General features: G+C 37.4%; 6 protein-coding genes across 11 annotated transcripts; 4 read left to right on the forward strand and 2 right to left on the reverse strand.

The window, feature by feature from the left end:
• Nucleotides 1–240: 240 nt before the first annotated feature.
• LOC121784027 (bark storage protein A-like) lies at nucleotides 241–2,262 on the forward strand. The gene is made up of 5 exons (XM_042182210.1): nucleotides 241–531; nucleotides 596–663; nucleotides 736–891; nucleotides 998–1,249; nucleotides 1,765–2,262. The coding sequence occupies exons 1-5, from the start codon at nucleotides 315–317 to the stop codon at nucleotides 2,134–2,136; spliced, it is 1,065 nt and encodes a 354-aa protein (XP_042038144.1). The 5' UTR covers nucleotides 241–314; the 3' UTR covers nucleotides 2,137–2,262.
• Nucleotides 2,263–3,957: 1,695 nt separating this feature from the next.
• LOC121783273 (aquaporin TIP4-1) lies at nucleotides 3,958–5,347 on the forward strand. Its single transcript, XM_042181301.1, has 3 exons — nucleotides 3,958–4,168; nucleotides 4,343–4,584; nucleotides 4,785–5,347. The coding sequence occupies exons 1-3, from the start codon at nucleotides 4,042–4,044 to the stop codon at nucleotides 5,157–5,159; spliced, it is 744 nt and encodes a 247-aa protein (XP_042037235.1). The 5' UTR covers nucleotides 3,958–4,041; the 3' UTR covers nucleotides 5,160–5,347.
• Nucleotides 5,348–5,959: 612 nt separating this feature from the next.
• On the forward strand, nucleotides 5,960–11,981 carry LOC121784423 (wall-associated receptor kinase-like 8). The gene is made up of 4 exons (XM_042182560.1): nucleotides 5,960–6,035; nucleotides 6,153–6,384; nucleotides 9,328–10,115; nucleotides 10,663–11,981. Exons 1-4 carry the CDS (start codon nucleotides 6,017–6,019, stop codon nucleotides 11,979–11,981), a joined length of 2,358 nt encoding a protein of 785 aa, XP_042038494.1. The 5' UTR covers nucleotides 5,960–6,016.
• Nucleotides 11,982–12,561: 580 nt separating this feature from the next.
• On the reverse strand, nucleotides 12,562–13,380 carry LOC121784424 (berberine bridge enzyme-like 22). The gene has a single exon (XM_042182561.1). It carries the CDS (start codon nucleotides 13,378–13,380, stop codon nucleotides 12,562–12,564), a length of 819 nt encoding a protein of 272 aa, XP_042038495.1.
• A 14-nt stretch (nucleotides 13,381–13,394) lies between these two features.
• Nucleotides 13,395–14,918, reverse strand: LOC121784425 (berberine bridge enzyme-like 27). The gene is made up of 3 exons (XM_042182563.1): nucleotides 14,914–14,918; nucleotides 14,797–14,815; nucleotides 13,395–14,081 (listed from the first exon to the last, which is right to left on the reverse strand). Exons 1-3 carry the CDS (start codon nucleotides 14,916–14,918, stop codon nucleotides 13,395–13,397), a joined length of 711 nt encoding a protein of 236 aa, XP_042038497.1.
• A 521-nt stretch (nucleotides 14,919–15,439) lies between these two features.
• LOC121784024 lies at nucleotides 15,440–18,586 on the forward strand. Of its 6 annotated transcripts, none has more exons than XR_006046696.1 (6): nucleotides 15,440–15,846; nucleotides 16,270–16,377; nucleotides 16,471–16,541; nucleotides 17,181–17,499; nucleotides 17,778–17,953; nucleotides 18,167–18,586. XR_006046696.1 is itself a non-coding variant. In XM_042182203.1 (4 exons), the coding sequence occupies exons 1-4, from the start codon at nucleotides 15,664–15,666 to the stop codon at nucleotides 17,431–17,433; spliced, it is 615 nt and encodes a 204-aa protein (XP_042038137.1). In that variant the 5' UTR covers nucleotides 15,442–15,663; the 3' UTR covers nucleotides 17,434–17,698. The 6 variants fall into 6 exon arrangements, 4 of the variants coding, with proteins under 4 accessions (XP_042038137.1, XP_042038138.1, XP_042038139.1 ...); XR_006046695.1 differs by having other exon boundaries at nucleotides 17,818–17,953; XM_042182203.1 differs by lacking the exons at nucleotides 17,778–17,953; nucleotides 18,167–18,586 and having other exon boundaries at nucleotides 15,442–15,846; nucleotides 17,181–17,698.
• The last annotated feature ends 482 nt before the right edge of the window (nucleotides 18,587–19,068 follow it).

Here is a 19,068-nt window from a genome sequence, read left to right on the forward strand (position 1 = left end):
ATAGTAGTATAATTTATCATGTTTCACCGCATGTATTATGTGCTAATATGAATCCTTGATTTGTATAATATTGAAAAGTCAATTTTTTTTTTACAATATGCAACATTTTATAACCAAGCTATCCTCAATTCATCATCCTAGGACTTGACTAAGGATATCCTTCTTTTTGGGCAAAATTATTTTGATACTATTCCAATACATGAAGGCATCATCTCATTTCAAAATTTCAACTATAGATTCTCAAATTTTGATTTGTATCTATAAATGAAATCACCCCCTCATAACACATATACTCCATCATACATGTTTAGCAAATGGAGATGGTAGTTCAAAGGATTTTTCTTATAGTAATTTTGGGTTTGTTTACGTTAATCCCAAATTATGCAGCAATACCTTCAACAACACAAAGATTGATCAATAAGGTTAACAAAGATGGGCCTTATCTTGGAATTGTGATTCCAAACATGTTTGAGATGAATCCTCTTCTTCAACACTCCCATTTCCAATCCACTAATACCATTGATTTTGCAGGTATATTTTCATGTGTATGAAATTATATGTTCTAGTCCTTTCTAATTAATTTCTATTTCAATAGGTAAGAGATTCCGATTTGGAACCATACATGAACAACAAGTTGTACTAGTCATGACTGGCCTAGCCATGGTACTCGTATCTGTCTCTCGTGTACAAATAGACGATAGATATTAATCATACTTAATAGTTGTACGCGGACAGATAAACGCTGGCGTGACGACACAGCTACTGTTAAGCTTGTTCAACACAAAAGGAGTGGTGCACTATGGCATAGCTGGGAATGCAAATTCATCTATGAATATAGGAGATGTCACAATTCCTCAATTTTTGGCACATACAGCCCTCTGGAATTGGCAGGTGTGTACATATCAATTTTCATAATTTTATTTTTCTATAAATTAACGGACATAATTTTATTAATATAGACCAAGGTTATTAATCCTAATTTTATTTTATTTTTTAGAGATATGGAGATGGGCCAGATGATGAACTAGCCCTCGAACTCAATGGAGACTACACAAGAAATATTGGGTACTTAAATTTTGCAAATTATTCCACAAATGTTGGTAATTGCAGCTCCGGCGACAATCTTTTAAACAATGTCTGGTATCAACCGGAAGAAATTTTTCCGGTCGACGGGGTGCCGGAGCAACGGCAACATGCATTTTGGGTCCCTATAGATTCGTACTACCTCGAAATCTCCAAGAAGTTAGAGGTATCGTATTAATATTATTTTAGTGTTATTCTTAAATTATAATCCGACCTTTAAAATATTACTAGCATTATCTACGTTGTTCATTTAAAAAAAGTATTTTTTTAAAATTAAATTGTTTATAGTATATTCATATCATTAGTTGCGATGCATATATTTGAAAACACATTTAGTTTCTATGAATTTTGACTCATCCAAAAAAAAAACAGTGATGATTACATACAACATTAATATTTGAAAATCATTTTCATCTATTAGATGACAAAGATCACGTTGGATGCATCTTTTTGTAAATAAATGCATATTCCATATCGAATATATAGCCGAGGGACAAAAAAGGTCATTTCAAAATTTTAATTCTAATGTAGTATAGTTGATTTTAATTGCAAATGCAATTACTTTGTACAATATGCATACAATACAAGCATTCTCACATATTCTCATTTGAAGAATAATTTTTAATATGAGTGTATATATGTGTGTTTTCTTGAATTTCCTAATTTTTATAAAATGATTAGGGTCTAGAATTGGAGAAATGTGTGAATTCAACAACGTGTTTGTCTATAACTCCAAAAGTGGCGATTGTTTCAAAGGGTGCAAGTGCCAATATTTTCTTGGACAATGCTTCATATAGAGATTTTTTGTATAATAAATTTGGAATTAGCCTCGTGGACATGGAGAGTGCCGCCGTGGCATTGGTGTGCCAACAGCAGAGGGTTCCTTATGTCGTTTTCCGGGCACTTTCCGACCTCGCTGGGGGTGGCTCAGCCGAGTCGAACGAGGCTTCCGTCTTCGCATCGCTCGCGGCGAACAACTCGGTTGCAGTGGTGGTGGAGTTCGTTAGGATATTGGCTAGTATGGAGAGGGAATGGCAAAGTCTAAATATGTGATCACTATTTTCTTGTCACGTTATTTAGGTCTATATGATGTGAAAGTGACAAAATTTAAATGATCTATTAAACTTAGTAGTCGTTATTGGGCTTCATTCTCTAAGCCCAATATAAAAAGTTACATATTTGGGCCAACTATTTTTAAGTCGCCTTCCGCGGCCCATTATTATTGTACTTAGAATCTAAATTCGTATTTTATTATACTATAATTTTATTTTTTAGCAAGTAGATAATTTGGTAATAATTTTAAGCGATTAAAATAAGAAGTAGGAGTGACCTCATATTGATGGTATAAGCCTTGACATTTTTAATTATTTGTAGTTTATATTATTATTATTTAAATATACACCTTACGTCATTATTCTAACAAAACTCACCATTCATTACTAAGTGTGAAGAATAAAAAAAACAAAAAAAAGCATTGACTCACTATTATGTGAAATGATTCATCGACCACATTTAGTTCTTTGATTCAAAAGGGAAAAAAAGAAACAGTGAAAACTGAAGTAGATGACAAAAGTGGTGACTCAGTTATCTTTAACAATAATTCAAGATGAGTTGGATTTCACTCACGATGTATATAAAAAACCACCATCAAAATCAGCTGAAATTTTTGATGCTACATTTTAGAACAATATTGTTAATTGTGGGCAAACACAATGTTTAGTACCAAATTGTGTTTTCTAAACTTTTTGGGAATACATTATCCCTCACTCTTTGAGAATAATATGATAAATCACAAACAATTAATTTTGTTTCGTCGAATGAGGAAATAGTACAAACAATTCTGCAATGAAAACAAAGTTGCTTAAATATCATCAATTTGTAGAACATGGTATGCAATATTTTAATCGGTTAGATTTAATAATAAGCATGATGTGATTCAGCATGCTCCAAAATTTCAACTCCAATAATTCAAAATATATAGAAATTGAAGGGAATTAGGAAATGGAGACATTGTTTTCATTTGACAGCTATTCCTCATATAATAAAAATGTAATCTTTATTTTACCAACTTTTCTGTAGTGTGAAAGATTTAATAAAAGAAAATGTATGAAGAAGAACACAACAATCATACAAACATACTCATTGCATAGAGCAATTTATCTGATCAATAGCAATTCAACTTTTAATTCGTGGAGGAAAAGTTTTTGAGTTCATGATTGCAACAAGTTCTCTTTTTTGATTAATTAGTTTTGTTTCTCATGATCACCATCTTCATAATCTATAAACTCCCAGTTACTTTCGAACTCTATTAAATTAATAATAAGTGGTTATGCCTTATGATATAAAAGTGTCAACCTTAATTTTCCATATTATGCCCCAACAAAGGTGTTTATTTATATAAGTGAATATATAAATGGTGGTTTTGATTAACACAGAATCAAGAAAAATGTGTGTGATGCAATATGCACTACCAAGGCTTTTAGTTAATAAAATGTAGAACATATATTCTGGTTTGATACTTATACATATTACCTTAAAATTTACATATAAATTTATAAAAACTCTTAATTGAAATATTAAAAAAAAACCACATATTAAACCCACAAAAGTAGTCAACAATAATTGAGAATGGCAATTTCAATATTTCTAGACAAGTCAACTGGCATATTTGTCATTACCCCTCACCAATAATTCTCACATCACATGCCTAAAACCTCTAGCCATATCAAGATGATATATAATAATAACAATAATAATAATACGAATAATAAATTACTTATTTTTTTTTAATACTACTATGTATCATGGAATCTTAGTTATGGAGTCACGCGCATGTTCATGCATGTGCATTCTCCTATAAATATATCAATTTTGAGAAATCCTATTGCCATATGTGTAGCCAAATAACACTACATTTCTATAATTCCTCTCTAACTAAGTAATTTATTTTATTTTGTGATGGCGAAGATTGCCATTGGAAACGCCGCCGAGGCTTACCAGCCGGAGACCCTTCGAGCATTGGTGGTGGAGTTCATTGTCACCTTCCTTTTCGTATTCGCCGGTGTCGGCTCCGCCATGGCCACCAGTGAGTTTCCCCTCGCACCTTTTCTTTGTAATAAATTTAACAACGATGATGAAGTGCAGTTCAATTGATAATTTATTTTTCATAAATCTCCTTCACTTAATAGGACTCCATATTTTGTGATTTTGAGAATGATAGTGACGTGGCACTATATTGCAATTTTCATTGGATAATTAGATAAGTTGAATGGGGATCCACTTGTGGGACTATTTTTCGTGGCGATGGCTCATGCTCTAGTGGTGGCGGTGATGATTTCGGCCGGCTTTCGCATCTCCGGCGGCCACCTCAACCCTGCCGTCACCCTCGGCCTCCTCGTCGGCGGCCACATCACGGTGGTGAGGTCCATTCTTTATTGGATTGATCAATTGTTGGCTTCGGTCGCCGCTTGCGCTTTGCTCAACTATATGACCGGCGGGATGGTAAGACTTATTTTTGTACATCCACTTCAAAAAGATATAATTAAAACAAAATAAAATAATATAAAAGTATGTAAATGAGTTGTCACAAAGTCGAGATTCAAGGAATATCCTATGAATATGATCCTTCAATAATAGGTTGTCACATACTATTAATTTATATTGATAACAATTTATTTACTAATAAAATAAAAATGATGCAGACGACACCAATTCATTCATTAGCAAGTGGAGTGGGGTCCATCCAAGGTATACTAATGGAGATTGTGTTGACATTCTCATTGCTCTTCACCGTTTATGCAACAATTGTGGATCCAAAGAAGGGGAACCTAGAGGGCCTAGGCCCACTCCTAACTGGGCTCGTCGTTGGGGCCAACATCATGGCCGGTGGCCCCTTCTCCGGCGCCTCCATGAACCCGGCTAGGTCATTTGGTCCGGCCCTTGTGTCGGGGGACTGGACCGACCACTGGGTCTATTGGGTTGGGCCCCTTATTGGGGGTGGTCTCGCCGGATTTGTATATGAGAACTTTTTCATTGTTAGGACGCACGTTCCTCTGGCTAGAGATGAACCATTTTGATCAAAGAGTTGTTCATGTCAGTGTTGTTATCGTGGTTGATTTTATTTGTAGACTTTTCCTTGTTTTTTTTTGGTGTAATCTTCATTTGAATTGTTGCTAGTTTTTCTCATGTAATTTTGTTTTTTTTAAGATTATTATGATGGTCGAGCAATTAATAAAATATGAAGTGTAATATTAGTGATGATGGATATGTCTATGTTGGAGTCTCTAATGGGCTCTATGTTGGGCTTGGGCCCATATTGTCAATTTCTTCTTTTCTAATATGGTTTCTATAGTGGTAAAGCAAGCATTAATATGACTGATGAAAGCAAGCATTACTATGGTTTCTAATATATGCAAGAAAGTGATGAAAGTCTTTAAATTTTTGGTCATTTTATAGTTATTGGAGTGGCTCAAATTGAATCTTTTTTATATATCACCAAGCTTGAATTGAACCTTAATTTTTTTTTATCATTGTGTGGTTACAGTTATTACTCAAATTGAATCTTTTTCTTGTTGTTTAATGGTTATATATCTGCTTAAAATTGAGATTGAGGTGAAGTGGTTGAATGGGAAGGAATACACATGAAAGCAGTACCTAACTCAGATGTAGATAAGTCAGGTCAAGACTCAAGGCTATCACTTGTACTATATTTTCTGATTTTTGAAAGAAAAGTGCTTGATTTTAGTTGTTTGAGTAATGTAGTTAGTGTAGAGTGTGATAGCCAGGATTTCAGTAGTCAAATGCAATTATATTATAACATCAAGATAGTGTCACAAGAATGAAAGCTAGAGAAGTATAACAATCTGGTTTGATAATATGGATTCAGACATGTTGTCTGGCACCGGAGCTCGTTTCTTGATGAGAAACCCACTGAATGGTTCTCCTAGCTATAGGTAACCACATACTTCTAACTTGCTCTTCTCTTTCTGAGCTCACTGAAGTTGAGAATCCAGTGATCCTTCTACTGCTTGAGTTTAATTCTGTGAACCTCGACACGTTTGTGATTTCAGACATCGATCTTTTCTGGGACGGATCCAATGATTTAGACATCGTGCTAGACTCCAAATCAATGCTAGTCTCAGTTCTTGCAGCAATCTTGGACTCAAACAGCCTTTTCCTCTCCATATCCTCCTTGATCTTCAAGATTTGCTCTTTGGCTGCTGCCTCTTCGTTGAACCTCCCGCTCGTGGGAAGCCCTTTATGCTTGATGTCTCTCAGCATCTCGGAGCTGAGAGAGATCAGGTCCGAGGAGTTGACATCACTCCATCTGCTCTTGTGTATGACATCTGATACAATGATCCTATGCTTGACATTGTGCAGAATCTGTGTTCCATTGCTCTGATTCTTGAATTCTTGAATCAGCAGGTTGTCTCTCCCAACCCCTCTAGAAAGCTTCTGTAATGCGTTGGCAAGGTTGAACCTTGATGACCTCCCTTGGTTCTGCTCTCTTTGTATGAAGAACTCGAGATTAGGCTCCTCCCTCGAGCTGCTCGGGCATCTGAAGCTGCTGCTGTACCTCAGGCTCTTGATGTCTCCTGCATCGAACTTGTACCTGCAGAGGGGGCAGCTGGAATGATTCTCCAGCCATGTGTCGATGCAGCTTATGTGGAAGGCGTGCCGGCATTTGGGCAGGAGACGGAGGAGCTCCGTGTCCTCGAATCTTGACAGACACACAGCACACTCAAGGCCTTCTTTTGAGCCTCTGAGTGAGGAGAATCTGAAGAATGGGAGTGACTCTATGATGGTTTTGTCTACGCCCGAGGAGCGGGGTATTGATCCAACGACACGGTTAGCATTGTGGAGAATATCGGGCGGCTGGGATCTGATTCTGTGACAGAACTTGGCATAGGCTAGAATGAGGAAAGTGAGGCAGAACATGATGGATAGGACTCCTAGCATCACTGCCATGCTCGGATGGAGTGGATCTACGTCGTGAATGTCGTGCTCGTTGGTCATGTTTCGAGCTTCGGCACACACCAGCAAACAGATGACAGCAACCAGCTGCATCAAATGATCCATTTAGATGCAATCTTTCTTGATCATGAGATGAAGAGATTATGTTATAACTCAAATTTAGTTAATGGATAATGATGCTTTGTATTTCTCTCTGGGATCTTTCTGTTTTAATTTATTTTAAAGAAAGCATCTTTGAAAGCTTGCTGGTGCATAATCTTGTTACAACAAGAAGCCAAGATGTTATTTTCAAAAGGAGTTTTTTTTTCATATTTTATTTGGAAATTGACCACAAAAACCATGTTCTTATTTGTAGAGCATTCTTTGTCAACTCTGATTATTGAATTCTTAAATTTCATCATGTTGAAAAAACGAAGACTCTGCAGATGTAGCTGTGTGATAATATAAATTTTTTTTTCATACACAATATAAATTTCACCAGGCATATTGATTTATGAGAGAAAAAATAAAAAATGAGTTGAAATAGAAAAACCAGTAGGAATCATGCTGTCTTAATAATTTCATATGGTGGTATTATAGTATTTTGCAATGTTCTCTTCAAGATCATCTCAAGCTCCTTCCTAGCAAATATCAACTATAAGTAGCACTTAAACAAAATACAAAAAAGCACATAAAAGAAAACAATAAAATTCTAATGTAATACCACTATACCAGAAACACAAATTTGAAATACATTGAGCTAGCTTTATTCTAGATGATTTAATTTTTGAAATTGAGCCATACTACATAATGTTGTACCTTGAGAACACCTAGCGGAGCCATGGGCGTGGCTGAGGACGTCGCCACAACACTCGATTGCTCTCTCTGTATCCATCGATAATACTCTCTCTCTCTCTCTCTAATATTTTTCAAAGCACATATTGAAGTTCAATTTTGTTTTCTTAAGCTTCTCTCTCTCAAAATTCAAGATTTAACCAAAAAATTCATATGTACTAGTCACAACAACATCAATTAGTATTAGAAATTCCATTGAATATTTATGTAGCTAAAAAAGGAAAAATGGAATTCAATTTTAAAACTTATTTTTAAAAAAATTGCTAAAGTTTATTTAGCAACTCCTATTTTTTTATAACTCCTTTTTTTTATCAAAAAATTGCTAACATAAACTAGTCTGGCCTACTACACTTGGCATCACTCTTATCCATGTATGAATATTATTTTGTTGTTGGTTTGTATTTTTTGTGTATTTATTTGATTTTTAGGTATTATTTGTTATATTTCTAGATGTTGGATTATTATTTTTTTAGTATTGAACTATTGAAAATTATAAATAAATTCGGATTAAAATTACACATCGGTTCCGGTTCGGAACCGGAATCGACCGGTTCTTAACCGGCCGATTCCAAACCGGTCCTAGGATTTATGAAAATTTAAAACCGTTTAACCGGTCAATCGGTCCAGTTAGAACCGGAACCGGCCGAATAAGCAGACGTAACAATATACTCCCTCCGTCCCACAAAGATTGTCCCATTTTTTCATTTCCGTCCGTCCCACAAAATTTGTCCAATTTCACTTTTTACTATTCTTTGCAGTGGACCTCATACTCCACTAACTCATTTCTAGTCACATTTTATTATAAAATTATATAAAAGTAGGACCCACATGCCACTAACTTTTTCAACTCACGTTTCATTACATTTCTTAAAACTCGTGTCCGATCAAAGTGAGACACGGAGGGAGTAATCAATTTGAGAAAATTGTACAATTCAGTTAACGTGATACTATCAATTTGAAAAACTGTACGTCTCGAATCAACAATATATTACGCCCACTACAAACCAAATTAAATTTTTCTAGGAGTATAAATTTTCTAACTATTTGTAGAGCATAATTTGACAAATTTCATCGTTATTCCAATTTTCCATGCTAAGAGTAACAAAAATGTTGACTGTACATTGTAGTAGTAATTCTTATTCTCCACGCGCACAACCTTTTGCAACATTAAGGTTTGAAGACACAAAAATGCAGGCTTTTTTTCTCCAATCATAGCCAAAATCTCTAACAAAATAAATTTGTTTAACCAATTTTATATTCACACCAAATATCTGCTGGCCTTCGTTGAGTACAAAGTAAAAAAAAAATGACGGCCAAAACAAGAATCCATCCATCACAATTAACACTTCATTAATTCACCTGAAACCTCCAAACCCCAAACATGCTCTTCCTCATCTTCTCCTTCTTCTTCCTCCACGCCGCCGCGGCCGACATCAGCAAGCCCGGCTGCCCGAGCAAATGCGGCGACGTTCCCATCCCATACCCCTTCGGCATCAACTCCTCCTGCTCCCTCAACCCCTTCTTCTCCGTCCACTGCGACTCCTCCTTCTCCCCCCCAAAACCCTTCCTCACCGTCGACTCCTTACAAATCGCCCACATCTCCGACTCCACAATGCATCTCAAGAACAGAGTCGCCGTCAACTGCTACACCGACCCCTCCGAGCCCCCGCGCGTAATCCAGTCCTTCATGAACCTCTCCGCCTCCCCCTTCTCCTTCTCCAGCTCCAACAAGATCACCGCCGTCGGCTGCGACGACGTGGCGTTCCTCTCCAGAGACTTTGACGATTGGAGCGACATGATCAGCTCGTGCGTCGCCATCTGCTCCAAGCCGGGAGAGCTTCACGGCGGGTCGTGCTCTGGGATCGGATGCTGCGAGGCGGCCGTTCCCGAGGGGCTGCAGTCGGTGTACGTGTCGATGGAGACGATAAACGAGCATGATAAGGTTCGGAATTTTAGTTCGTGTGGTTATGCGTTTCTGGCGGAGGCGGGAGGGTATGGTTTCAATGTGACGGATGTGTGGGATCCGTTGTTTGTTGGGAGAGTGGTGGAGAGCGTGCCGGTCGTCGTCGACTGGGTTATCGGGGAACGGAGCTGCGCTCGGGTAGGAGAGACCGTGTGCCAGGGGAATAGTGTGTGTGTGGACTCCGGGTCCAGTCTTGGAGGGTATCGTTGTAGCTGCTCCCCTGGATACCAGGGGAATCCGTATCTTTCCCCTGGTTGCCGAGGTTTGTGTCCTAAATTTTCATCGTTTTTATTTTTTGAAGACCATGGGACGTTATCTACAACTCTTGAGCATAGAAATATTTACGCACTTCTAAGTATTATGAGGATTGTGAAATTAAACATTTAGACTATTTAAACTAATTTTCTCATTTCTTAGTTTTTAAACTCTTTTATATTTATAATTACCAATTAAATTGATTTATGAAAAACAAAAAAACTATACTACTACAATTTTATTATAATAACTAAAACAAAACAAAAAAAAAACTACAAAATTATATTCTAAAATAAAAATAAAAGTTAAACTAAAATTGGGGAATGGTATATTTGTAGATGAAAAATAAGAGTAATAAAAAATTCTTTGATAAACCAAAAAAATTTACCAAAACCATGTTGTATGCTCTTAAACGGTCTAGCATGCGAGCACAACGTGCTCAAAAACCGCTTACAATCACCTCTGTATTCAGAGATATAGTAAGACATAAATCAATTTTTTGAAGTGAAAACGTTAGATGGATACTTGAATTTTTTATGTTTCAAATGCAACAGATATAAACGAATGTGAGAATAGCAAACCATGCCACAAATATGCCACATGTACAAACCTAGAAGGTTCCTTCAACTGTTCTTGCCCTCTTCACTACGTCGGCGACGGCAAAAACCCCGGCACCGGTTGCATATACGTCTCGCCTCCGCCAAAACTCGCCGTCTACGCAGCTTCCGGCGCCGGCTTGCTCCTATTCATCACACCCTTCTTCATCTTCTGGTCATACAAACTCCTCAAAAAGAGAAGCATTAAGCAAAAAAAACACAGCCTATTCAAACGCAACACCTCCCTTCTCCTCCACCAACAAAATATCCCCGGCCACGGCCACGCCCACGACAAGCTCCGCACCTACACAAGCAAAGAGCTCGACAAGGCCACGGACCGCTTCAACTCCAGCCGCATCCTCGGCTGCGGCGGCCAAGGCACCGTCTACAAAGGCATGCTCTCCGACGGCCGCCTCGTCGCCGTCAAAAAGTCCAAGCAAGCCTCCCACCACCACCTCAAAGACTTCATCAACGAGCTCGCCCTCCAATCCGAGATCAACCACCGCAACGTGGTGAAGCTGCTCGGCTGCTGCCTCGAAACCGAGGTCCCTCTCCTCGTCTACGAATTCGTCCCCAACGGGACGCTCTACGACCTCATCCACGACCGCCACACCGGAATCCCCTTCACCTGGGAGATCCGGCTGAGGATCGCGACGGAGGTGGCAAATGCACTCGCGTACATCCACTGTGCCACCTCCGTCCCGATATACCACAGGGACATGAAGTCCAGTAATATCCTTCTCGACGAGAGGTACAGGGCTAAGCTCTCGGATTTTGGGATCTCGAGGTCGCCTGCCGTGGACCGGGCCCAGGTGACGACGAAAGTCCAGGGGACTTTCGGGTACTTGGACCCAGAGTACTTCCAAACAGGGAAGTTGACTGAGAAGAGCGATGTTTACAGCTTTGGAGTAGTTCTGGTCGAGCTTTTGACTGGTCAAAAGCCTATAGAGATGGGATTGGGTGAGGAAGAGGAGATGAGTTTAGTGACGCGGTTTCTCGCGGCTATGGAAGAGAATCGCCTGAGGGCGATTCTCGATCATAGGATAGCGGACCTTGGTCCCAGTGCTATGGACGAGCTTGCGGTCGTTGCTGACGTGGCAAAGAGGTGTTTGAGCTTGAATGGGAAGAAAAGGCCAAAGATTAGGGAAGTGGTGATGGAGTTGGAGAGCATTGGAAGTAATGATGAGAATCCATCACTTGTTGAATCTAGCTTTCAAGATATCAGCTTTGCGGATATGGATGATTCATGGACACGTAGTGCTGAATTCTTAGTTTAGATTTTGCTAGAGATTTTGTGCTATACATAGTTTGTTTGTTGTTACTTGAAATTTGAAATGGTAATGACAAAACAAGTTGAAAATATATTTGTTGATATGTATTATCATAGTGTGGGTGTCGGGTTATTACATGACCAAAGTTTTTTAGGATCTAGTTTAGATTTTTCATCGATTAATTACATTCACTCTTGACATTCTTCAGCATTAGCAATTTCATTTTTCTTGTTTTTGTAGTATTTTTTTCATAATTAAATGAATTCATTTATGTTCAAAATTTTGTATTTTCTAGGAGTATGTCAATAGTTTTTTCAGGTTTTATTAATTGCTGATAGAAATATTCGGTCAGTAAATCAGTTCGAAATTTTTAATTTCAGTTTATTGGCGATATATGTCCGTTTTTAATTCTTATAGGGTTTATTTATTAGTGACAGACATATTGTGTCGGTATATATGTTTAAAATTTTTTATTTTCTATGTCAATAATTTTTCAAGTTTAATACAGTATTAAATTATTAATTAATGATAGAAATATTCAGTCAGTAATTATATTTAAATATTTTATATATTCATCCAAATACAATCAAGAAATTGGAGGCACACTTTGTTCATCCCCAAAGAAATTATCTGGATCAACCCTCTTCTTGACCTTAGCCAATCTCTCAAAATTCCCCTTAAAATACCTCTCTCCCCAAACCCTAGCTTGCGAGTAGCTTTGTTCTCCCCTCTTCTGAAACCCTAAATCAAGATCCCTATAATTCAAGTAAGCCCCTCGCGGCGACGACGAAACGTAAGGCTCCATGAACTCATACACCTCTCTACTCCACTCCAAATGCTTCTTCTCCCCTTCCCCCTCACCCCATCTATTCAAGTGCTGCAAATTGAACAAATTCCTCTTCCTATGAGGAAATGGTGTCTCATTTTCCCCAATCTCGTCTATTTTCCCACCAAAAGGATCCATGATCACGAACGCTAAGTCCTCCTTCAGTAGCAGTTGGTTGATCCCCCGGTACGCGGATTTCGGGTTAGCCCTCGTGGCGAAGTCCGACTTCCCCTTATTGCCGCCTCTGGTTGCCTTCGCAGCCCGTTCCAGGAGAACCTCATAGGGTTGGTCTGTTTTTCCAGGGAAGTAGAGTGTTGTGTTGATCCAGCTCATCTCCTTGCAATCTGCCTCTTGTAACCCTAATTCTGGGAATTCTGTTTCCACCAATGCTAATAAATCTTTTGCATTTCCGAGAAAGAGGGAATTGAAATTGGCACGGGCGAATTTAGGCTTTGGGGTGTTCTTTCCGGCTATGTTTTGGAGAAGTACTCGAATGAATACATCATTAGGTAGCTTGTATGCTATTTTCTGCCACTTGTCGACGACCTCGATCCCCGCGTCGTCTAGGTCTTTCCTCATGGTGAAAACCGTCGTCACGGGAGGAACTCGGACGAGCCGGATCCGCCACGCAAGTATGACGCCGAAGCTGGCCCCGCCCCTCCTCGGATGGCCCAGAAAAGATCCTTGCCCATCGATTCCCGATCCAGAACCTCGCCTTCTACATTCATGATTTTTGCGTCCAAGATGTTGTCGGACGCTAGGCCGTATTTACGCATTAGCGTCCCAATGCCGCCGCCGCTAAACTGGCCCCCCACGCCCACGCTAGGGTATAGCCCCGCGGGGAAGGCGTGGGTTTTGCTCTTGTTGGCGATGTTGTAGTACAATTCGCCAACTGTGGCCCCGGCCTGGACCCAGGCCGTCTCGTCGTCTATGTTGATGGTGATGGAATTGAGGTTGACTAGGTCAATGAGCACAAATCGGCTCTTTGACCTATAAAACCGGCCCTCGTAGTCGTGGCCCCCGCTTAGGACCCTTATTCCGAAGCCGTGGGCCCGGGCACATGTTATGGCGGCTTGGATTTGGTCGTTGTTAGTTGGTGCGACGATGAATTTGGGCCTTTGATTAACAGAATTTATCCATCTTGGATTGTGCACCGAAGAGTTCAAGAGATTGGAATATGATGGGCATTGGGGTGTATACACATATTGGGAGGTTTTAGTATCGAGTGAAGAAGATTGGTTGGACACACATTTAACAAAATTTTCTGTACTACTACTTACCTAGCAACATCCAATTAAAATGAATAGATACAACAAAATATGTTGTAGCATATGAGAGGCCGTTGAAATATTTTTGAGAAAACAAACAATGGGAAATTTTGGGTCATAAATTTTCACAATTTTTTGTGTAGACTAACAATAAATTGCAGTTATTATATATTATTGAACTTCACCAAACGCCTTAATTAGAGAGTTATTGTAAATTGCAGTTATTACATAATATATTTATTGAACTGCACCAAACGCCTATAATTAGATAGTTATTGTAAATTGCAGTTCTTCTTAGTTTGTAGTATAACATTTTATTTATTATCCTTTCATCTTGTAACCGAAGTCTTTAATTGCTTCAAGATAGATATGTGCTAACCATCATGATTCATATCATACTTTTTCTCATTATCAGAATTGTGGGTGAAATCTCACGCAATGGATGGTGTTCATCTTTCTTATTTTAAATATTAGCTAGGATCATGATCCTTTCCCTTGATTTTTCTAAGAGGAAGCCATATGTTTATATGTGCTATTGATTAATTTAATTAAATAATGATTATTTCAAAATACTTAATATTTAATCATTATTAGATTAGTTCAATTACCATATAGATAACAAAATTAAGCGTATTGAAAGAGTAACGACTACGCAGGCTTGTTTGTTTTTGTAGTTAATAGGGTGGGTAGGTACGGTATACCTTACCGAAACCACCATACCGTATACCTTACCGTAAATTCGATATCTGAAAAAATCATACATTTACCTTATCAAAATTTTCGGTATACCAAACTTCGGTATACCTTATTTTCGGTATGACCAATTTCCATACCGATATCATACCTCATTTACGATATACCGTACCAAAGTTCGGTATACCGTACGTTTGTGGTATACCATACTTTCAACATCAATGAAAATAAATAATTTGAGTTTTTAGAATATTATTTCTATTTTATAATTAAATATATATATATTAAATATATTTTATTCATAATTATATTTATATTTCACAATAAAATTTATTATTTAAAAATATATAAAATATATTTTATATATAATTATATTTATATTTTATGGTATATACTTTAATTTACGGTATATACCGAATTTCGGTATAAAGCGGTATACCGCGGTATATGAAAATTCATTCCGTTACCTTACCGAAATCTTTCGGTAAGGTATCATACTTTAGTTAAAAAATTAATTACTTTCTTAGTCTCATATTCTCTACACAAAATTTGTAAAAAGCTGAAAACTTACAATCCAAAGCATTAATTATTCTGTTACGACCTTATTTCATCAATAAATCACTTGAATCAAACAATTCAACAATAAAACCAGATTCACATAGATTTTCAGAAACAGTAAATTCAATTTCATAAATATTTTTTTGGTTAAATGTAAGAACGGTTAAAAACTAACTACTTTTCAATCAATTCGATCATTTTTCATCTTTTCTCCTTTCCTCTGTTTCTTCCAAAAAACAATTTTTCGGCGATGGATATTGCAGAGAAAGAGGAATAAGGCTTAAATTGGGCTTTGTGTAGGGTTTTAGAGAGAAGGAGGGAATCAATTACCGAAGAAACAGCGATGGCCACATATACTAAATCGAGTAATTTATCGAAACTGAAGCCCGGAGTTGGAGATGGCCCTTCTTCTTCAAAACCCAGAATCGATTCATCTGCATCAAAAAAGAAAATTATTGGGGGATCAATCAGGAATTCTGCAGCTGATTCCAAAAATAGATCCATTTTCAGCTCTGGCTCTAAAATGGTAACTGAAATTTCCAAAATTTTTTGTATTTTTTTCCTTTTTCTGGGCTGAAATTGAGGTTCCCATTGTGTTGTGTTTCATTTATTAATTGTTGAATTGAGACTAATTTTCATTATTCAACTTGATTTGTGTTAATAAATTGTTCTTTTGTGGAGAAATTGGGTGATTATAGCTGATCTATCCAATCAATTGCCTTTTATGCACTGTTGATGTAGCTGTTTAGCCCTAAGCATGATGTTTATCCTCCTAATTCATCACTTGAATTACTCAAATTTGATGAAATTCCACTTGAAACCTGTTGGATTTGATCATGTGTGGTGATTGTGATGTTGCCTCTAATTGAATTCTGATATATATATATATATATATATATATATAGGGTATATATATATATATATATATATATATATTGATCAAGCGAAGATGAAGAAAACGTCTACTCAAACGAAAGATGATAAAAAAACTGTGAGTAGAACCAGAGAGAAGAAAGTGTATTCTTTGGCTGGCCAGAAATTTGATGTTCCTGAAGAGGTTTTGTATCCGTAGCCCTTCGCTTCATATTGTTATGTTCCCGTTAGAACGAGTGCTGGCTTAACTCTGTCTTGTTTCTTGTCTGATCTGCAGCGGGAGCCATTGAGAATATTTTACGAATCGTTGTCTAAGCAGATTCCTTCTAGTGAAATGGCTGAGTTTTGGTGAGTTTTTTTCTCAGCAATTTTGTGTGAATGTTTGGAGTTGATATAACTTGCTGCATTTTCTATTCTTTAGGATGACTCAAATTGTTTAGAACAATAAGATACTCCCTTGGCTAATATGTGAGATAAGATAGGCCATTTTTGTGATGTGACGAAAATGTTGTTATTAGATTATTCATTTAATAATGGATATCTACATAAACTTGTTGTCTCTTAAAAAATGATCACTTTGTCTGTTTTCCAACGGCTTTTTATAGTTTCAGACTGCGTTCTCGTGATTACACTCCATCTTTTGAGAGCTTTAAAAGGTAGTTTTTGTTGTTTGATGATAGTCTTGAATAGCTTGCTGTGCTTCTGACCATTTCCCTTACTTGGATGCGTAAATGAGGATTCGGGTAAAAATTGAATCTTGATGTTGTGGTAAGAAAAACCGGGACACATCATGAATTATGTGGATAAATATGCAACTTTGTGACACGGGGTATAATTTTATTTACAAAACGCTAGCTATATGTATTCGTTAATAGTCGATACAGAACTCGTGGTTGCTTGCATTAATTAGCTTATGATTCTACTGTCGATCTTGTTATTTCGTTGCATTGTATCATATGGTTTAGATGAATAATACTATTCTCGTAGGTTGATGGAACACGGCATGCTGTCACCTGAGAGGGCAAGAAAAGCTCATGAGAAGAAGCAGAGGAAGCAAAAGCAGCTACGTTCGGGCACTCCCATAAAATCTCCACCGCCCTCCACATCAAGTAGACCTGATAGCTCCAAGAAGCCTCAGCTAGTTCCCAAGAATGGTGACGTAAAAGCAAAGAAGCGGATAATGGAAGACAGCGACGATGATGATGATTTCGTGCTAAGCCACAAGAGGAGAAAAACTTAAGCAAACCATACTAAAAAAACCATCAGTTTGTACTTTGTGTACAACAATTACAGCTCCAGCCTCCAGGTACACTTGACAACCATTCTAAACTATGCGAAAAGGACGAATTTGACACATTCTTTCACTTCTGGATCAAACAATAAAGTTGTTGTAACTTGTAGCAGCCTTTCACATTTCAAATTGTAATCCGATTATAAACCAAATTTGTGCCTGTTTATGGATCTTGATCTTGAATTTATCATATACTACTATACTTTACATTCGACTTCTCGTGTGCCATCTATGATTCTATGCAAATGCAGAGTCTTGACTTGACAGACAGATTGAATGCTAAATCTTGATAGCCTGATTTGTCTTATTGGTCTATAAATGCTCGTTGCCAAGGCCGAGGATAGCCTCTGCCACGGAGATGCTGCAACGTGACCGTGTTATGGAACATCAACAGAGGGAAAAAATCATTAAAAACCTCCCCAAATGTTAAAGGAAGCTAAGAGAAAGATGCAGAAGAAGCATGATCCAGGTCAGAAAACCAAATTTAGGATTCATAAATACACACATGGCTCTACATGTGACACAAACACAGAAAAAAATATCTACATTGCTCAATAAATACACACACACACATTGAACTTAGATAAAATAAAAAAATTGATCTTGAAACTTGTTATGGTGCAAACATGGTCCTAACATGAATCTCCCCCCAAAATTTTATGGGCTTGAACAACTGGTCCAGTTTGCATTGGGTGGATGGATTTGTTGTTGCCTGAATTGGAGAGTGGAGTTTGGCAGCTCATTGATTGGAGAGAGAGGGAGAGTTGATGGATGGTGAGCATTGAAGTGTAGGGGCCATCACTGTTTAAGCAATAGATGGAATAGGACAAACCACAGCTTTCTCTGATGTGGCAACACACACTGAGGGTGAGATTTTGACATGATAAAAGTGAAACATTTGATCTCAAACCAACAGCATTAGGAAAAAACTTTCATCCCTTATCCACAATTGAATTTATATCCATTTTCCATACAATTAATTTTGCACGCTTTAGTGTAACAGTGTTTTGTGTTGTAATTTTGTCATATTTGGGGAAAAAATGTCGTGTGCATTTATTACTATCCGTGATTAATTAAAAGAGGGAACATCTTTTTAGGTCCACCAACTTGTCAAAGTATCATTTTAGGTCCGTAAACTTTAAAAATATCATTTTAGGTCCGTTAACTACAAGTTAATATCATATGAGGTATTTTAAACTTTTTCCGGACGAAAATGCCCTTAAGGCCTTCAAAGGTCAATTTGGACAATTCTTTCGTCACTCATCTTGCGTCAAACACCTAGAGTCTAGCAATTTTTTTTACGACTATTTAATTCAATTACCATCCAAATTGAATTTAAATATAATTAAAATTTGTCGTAAAAAATAGTACTATGTGTTAATTTTTCAATTATTAGATGACCAATTATATAGGGATAGTGAATTGAGACTTGATACTTTATTTTATTTTTTCAATCTAAACTGCATTTTAAGAACTTACTAATATAGGTGATTTGTGAATTATATTTAGTTTATTTGTCTTGAAATTAGATAACTATTAATTTGGATGGTCATTCGGAGTATTATTTATATGAATTTCAGAATG

The sequence above is a fragment of the Salvia splendens genome, chromosome 21, assembly GCF_004379255.2.
Source record: "Salvia splendens isolate huo1 chromosome 21, SspV2, whole genome shotgun sequence".
Lineage (NCBI taxonomy): Eukaryota > Viridiplantae > Streptophyta > Magnoliopsida > Lamiales > Lamiaceae > Salvia > Salvia splendens.

What these genes read in the sequence shown, in the direction of transcription:
- LOC121784027 (XM_042182210.1), top strand. Translation starts at nt 315, where the DNA reads ATGGAGATGGTAGTTCAAAGGATTTTTCTTATAGTAATTTTGGGTTTG. An exon ending in TCATGACTGGCCTAGCCATG is followed by an intron (nt 664 to 735) that starts GTACTCGTATCT and finishes GTACGCGGACAG; the next exon opens with ATAAACGCTGGCGTGACGAC. An exon ending in AAATCTCCAAGAAGTTAGAG is followed by an intron (nt 1,250 to 1,764) that starts GTATCGTATTAA and finishes TAAAATGATTAG; the next exon opens with GGTCTAGAATTGGAGAAATG.
- LOC121783273 (XM_042181301.1), top strand. Translation starts at nt 4,042, where the DNA reads ATGGCGAAGATTGCCATTGGAAACGCCGCCGAGGCTTACCAGCCGGAG. An exon ending in CGGCTCCGCCATGGCCACCA is followed by an intron (nt 4,169 to 4,342) that starts GTGAGTTTCCCC and finishes TTGGATAATTAG; the next exon opens with ATAAGTTGAATGGGGATCCA. An exon ending in ACTATATGACCGGCGGGATG is followed by an intron (nt 4,585 to 4,784) that starts GTAAGACTTATT and finishes AAAATGATGCAG; the next exon opens with ACGACACCAATTCATTCATT.
- LOC121784423 (XM_042182560.1), top strand. An exon ending in TCGGAGCTGAGAGAGATCAG is followed by an intron (nt 6,385 to 9,327) that starts GTCCGAGGAGTT and finishes GGCCGACATCAG; the next exon opens with CAAGCCCGGCTGCCCGAGCA. An exon ending in TCTTTCCCCTGGTTGCCGAG is followed by an intron (nt 10,116 to 10,662) that starts GTTTGTGTCCTA and finishes CAAATGCAACAG; the next exon opens with ATATAAACGAATGTGAGAAT.
- LOC121784424 (XM_042182561.1), bottom strand. Translation starts at nt 13,380, where the DNA reads ATGAGGAAAGACCTAGACGACGCGGGGATCGAGGTCGTCGACAAGTGG.
- LOC121784024 (XM_042182203.1), top strand. Translation starts at nt 15,664, where the DNA reads ATGGCCACATATACTAAATCGAGTAATTTATCGAAACTGAAGCCCGGA. An exon ending in AATTTGATGTTCCTGAAGAG is followed by an intron (nt 16,378 to 16,470) that starts GTTTTGTATCCG and finishes TCTGATCTGCAG; the next exon opens with CGGGAGCCATTGAGAATATT. An exon ending in AGTGAAATGGCTGAGTTTTG is followed by an intron (nt 16,542 to 17,180) that starts GTGAGTTTTTTT and finishes CTATTCTCGTAG; the next exon opens with GTTGATGGAACACGGCATGC.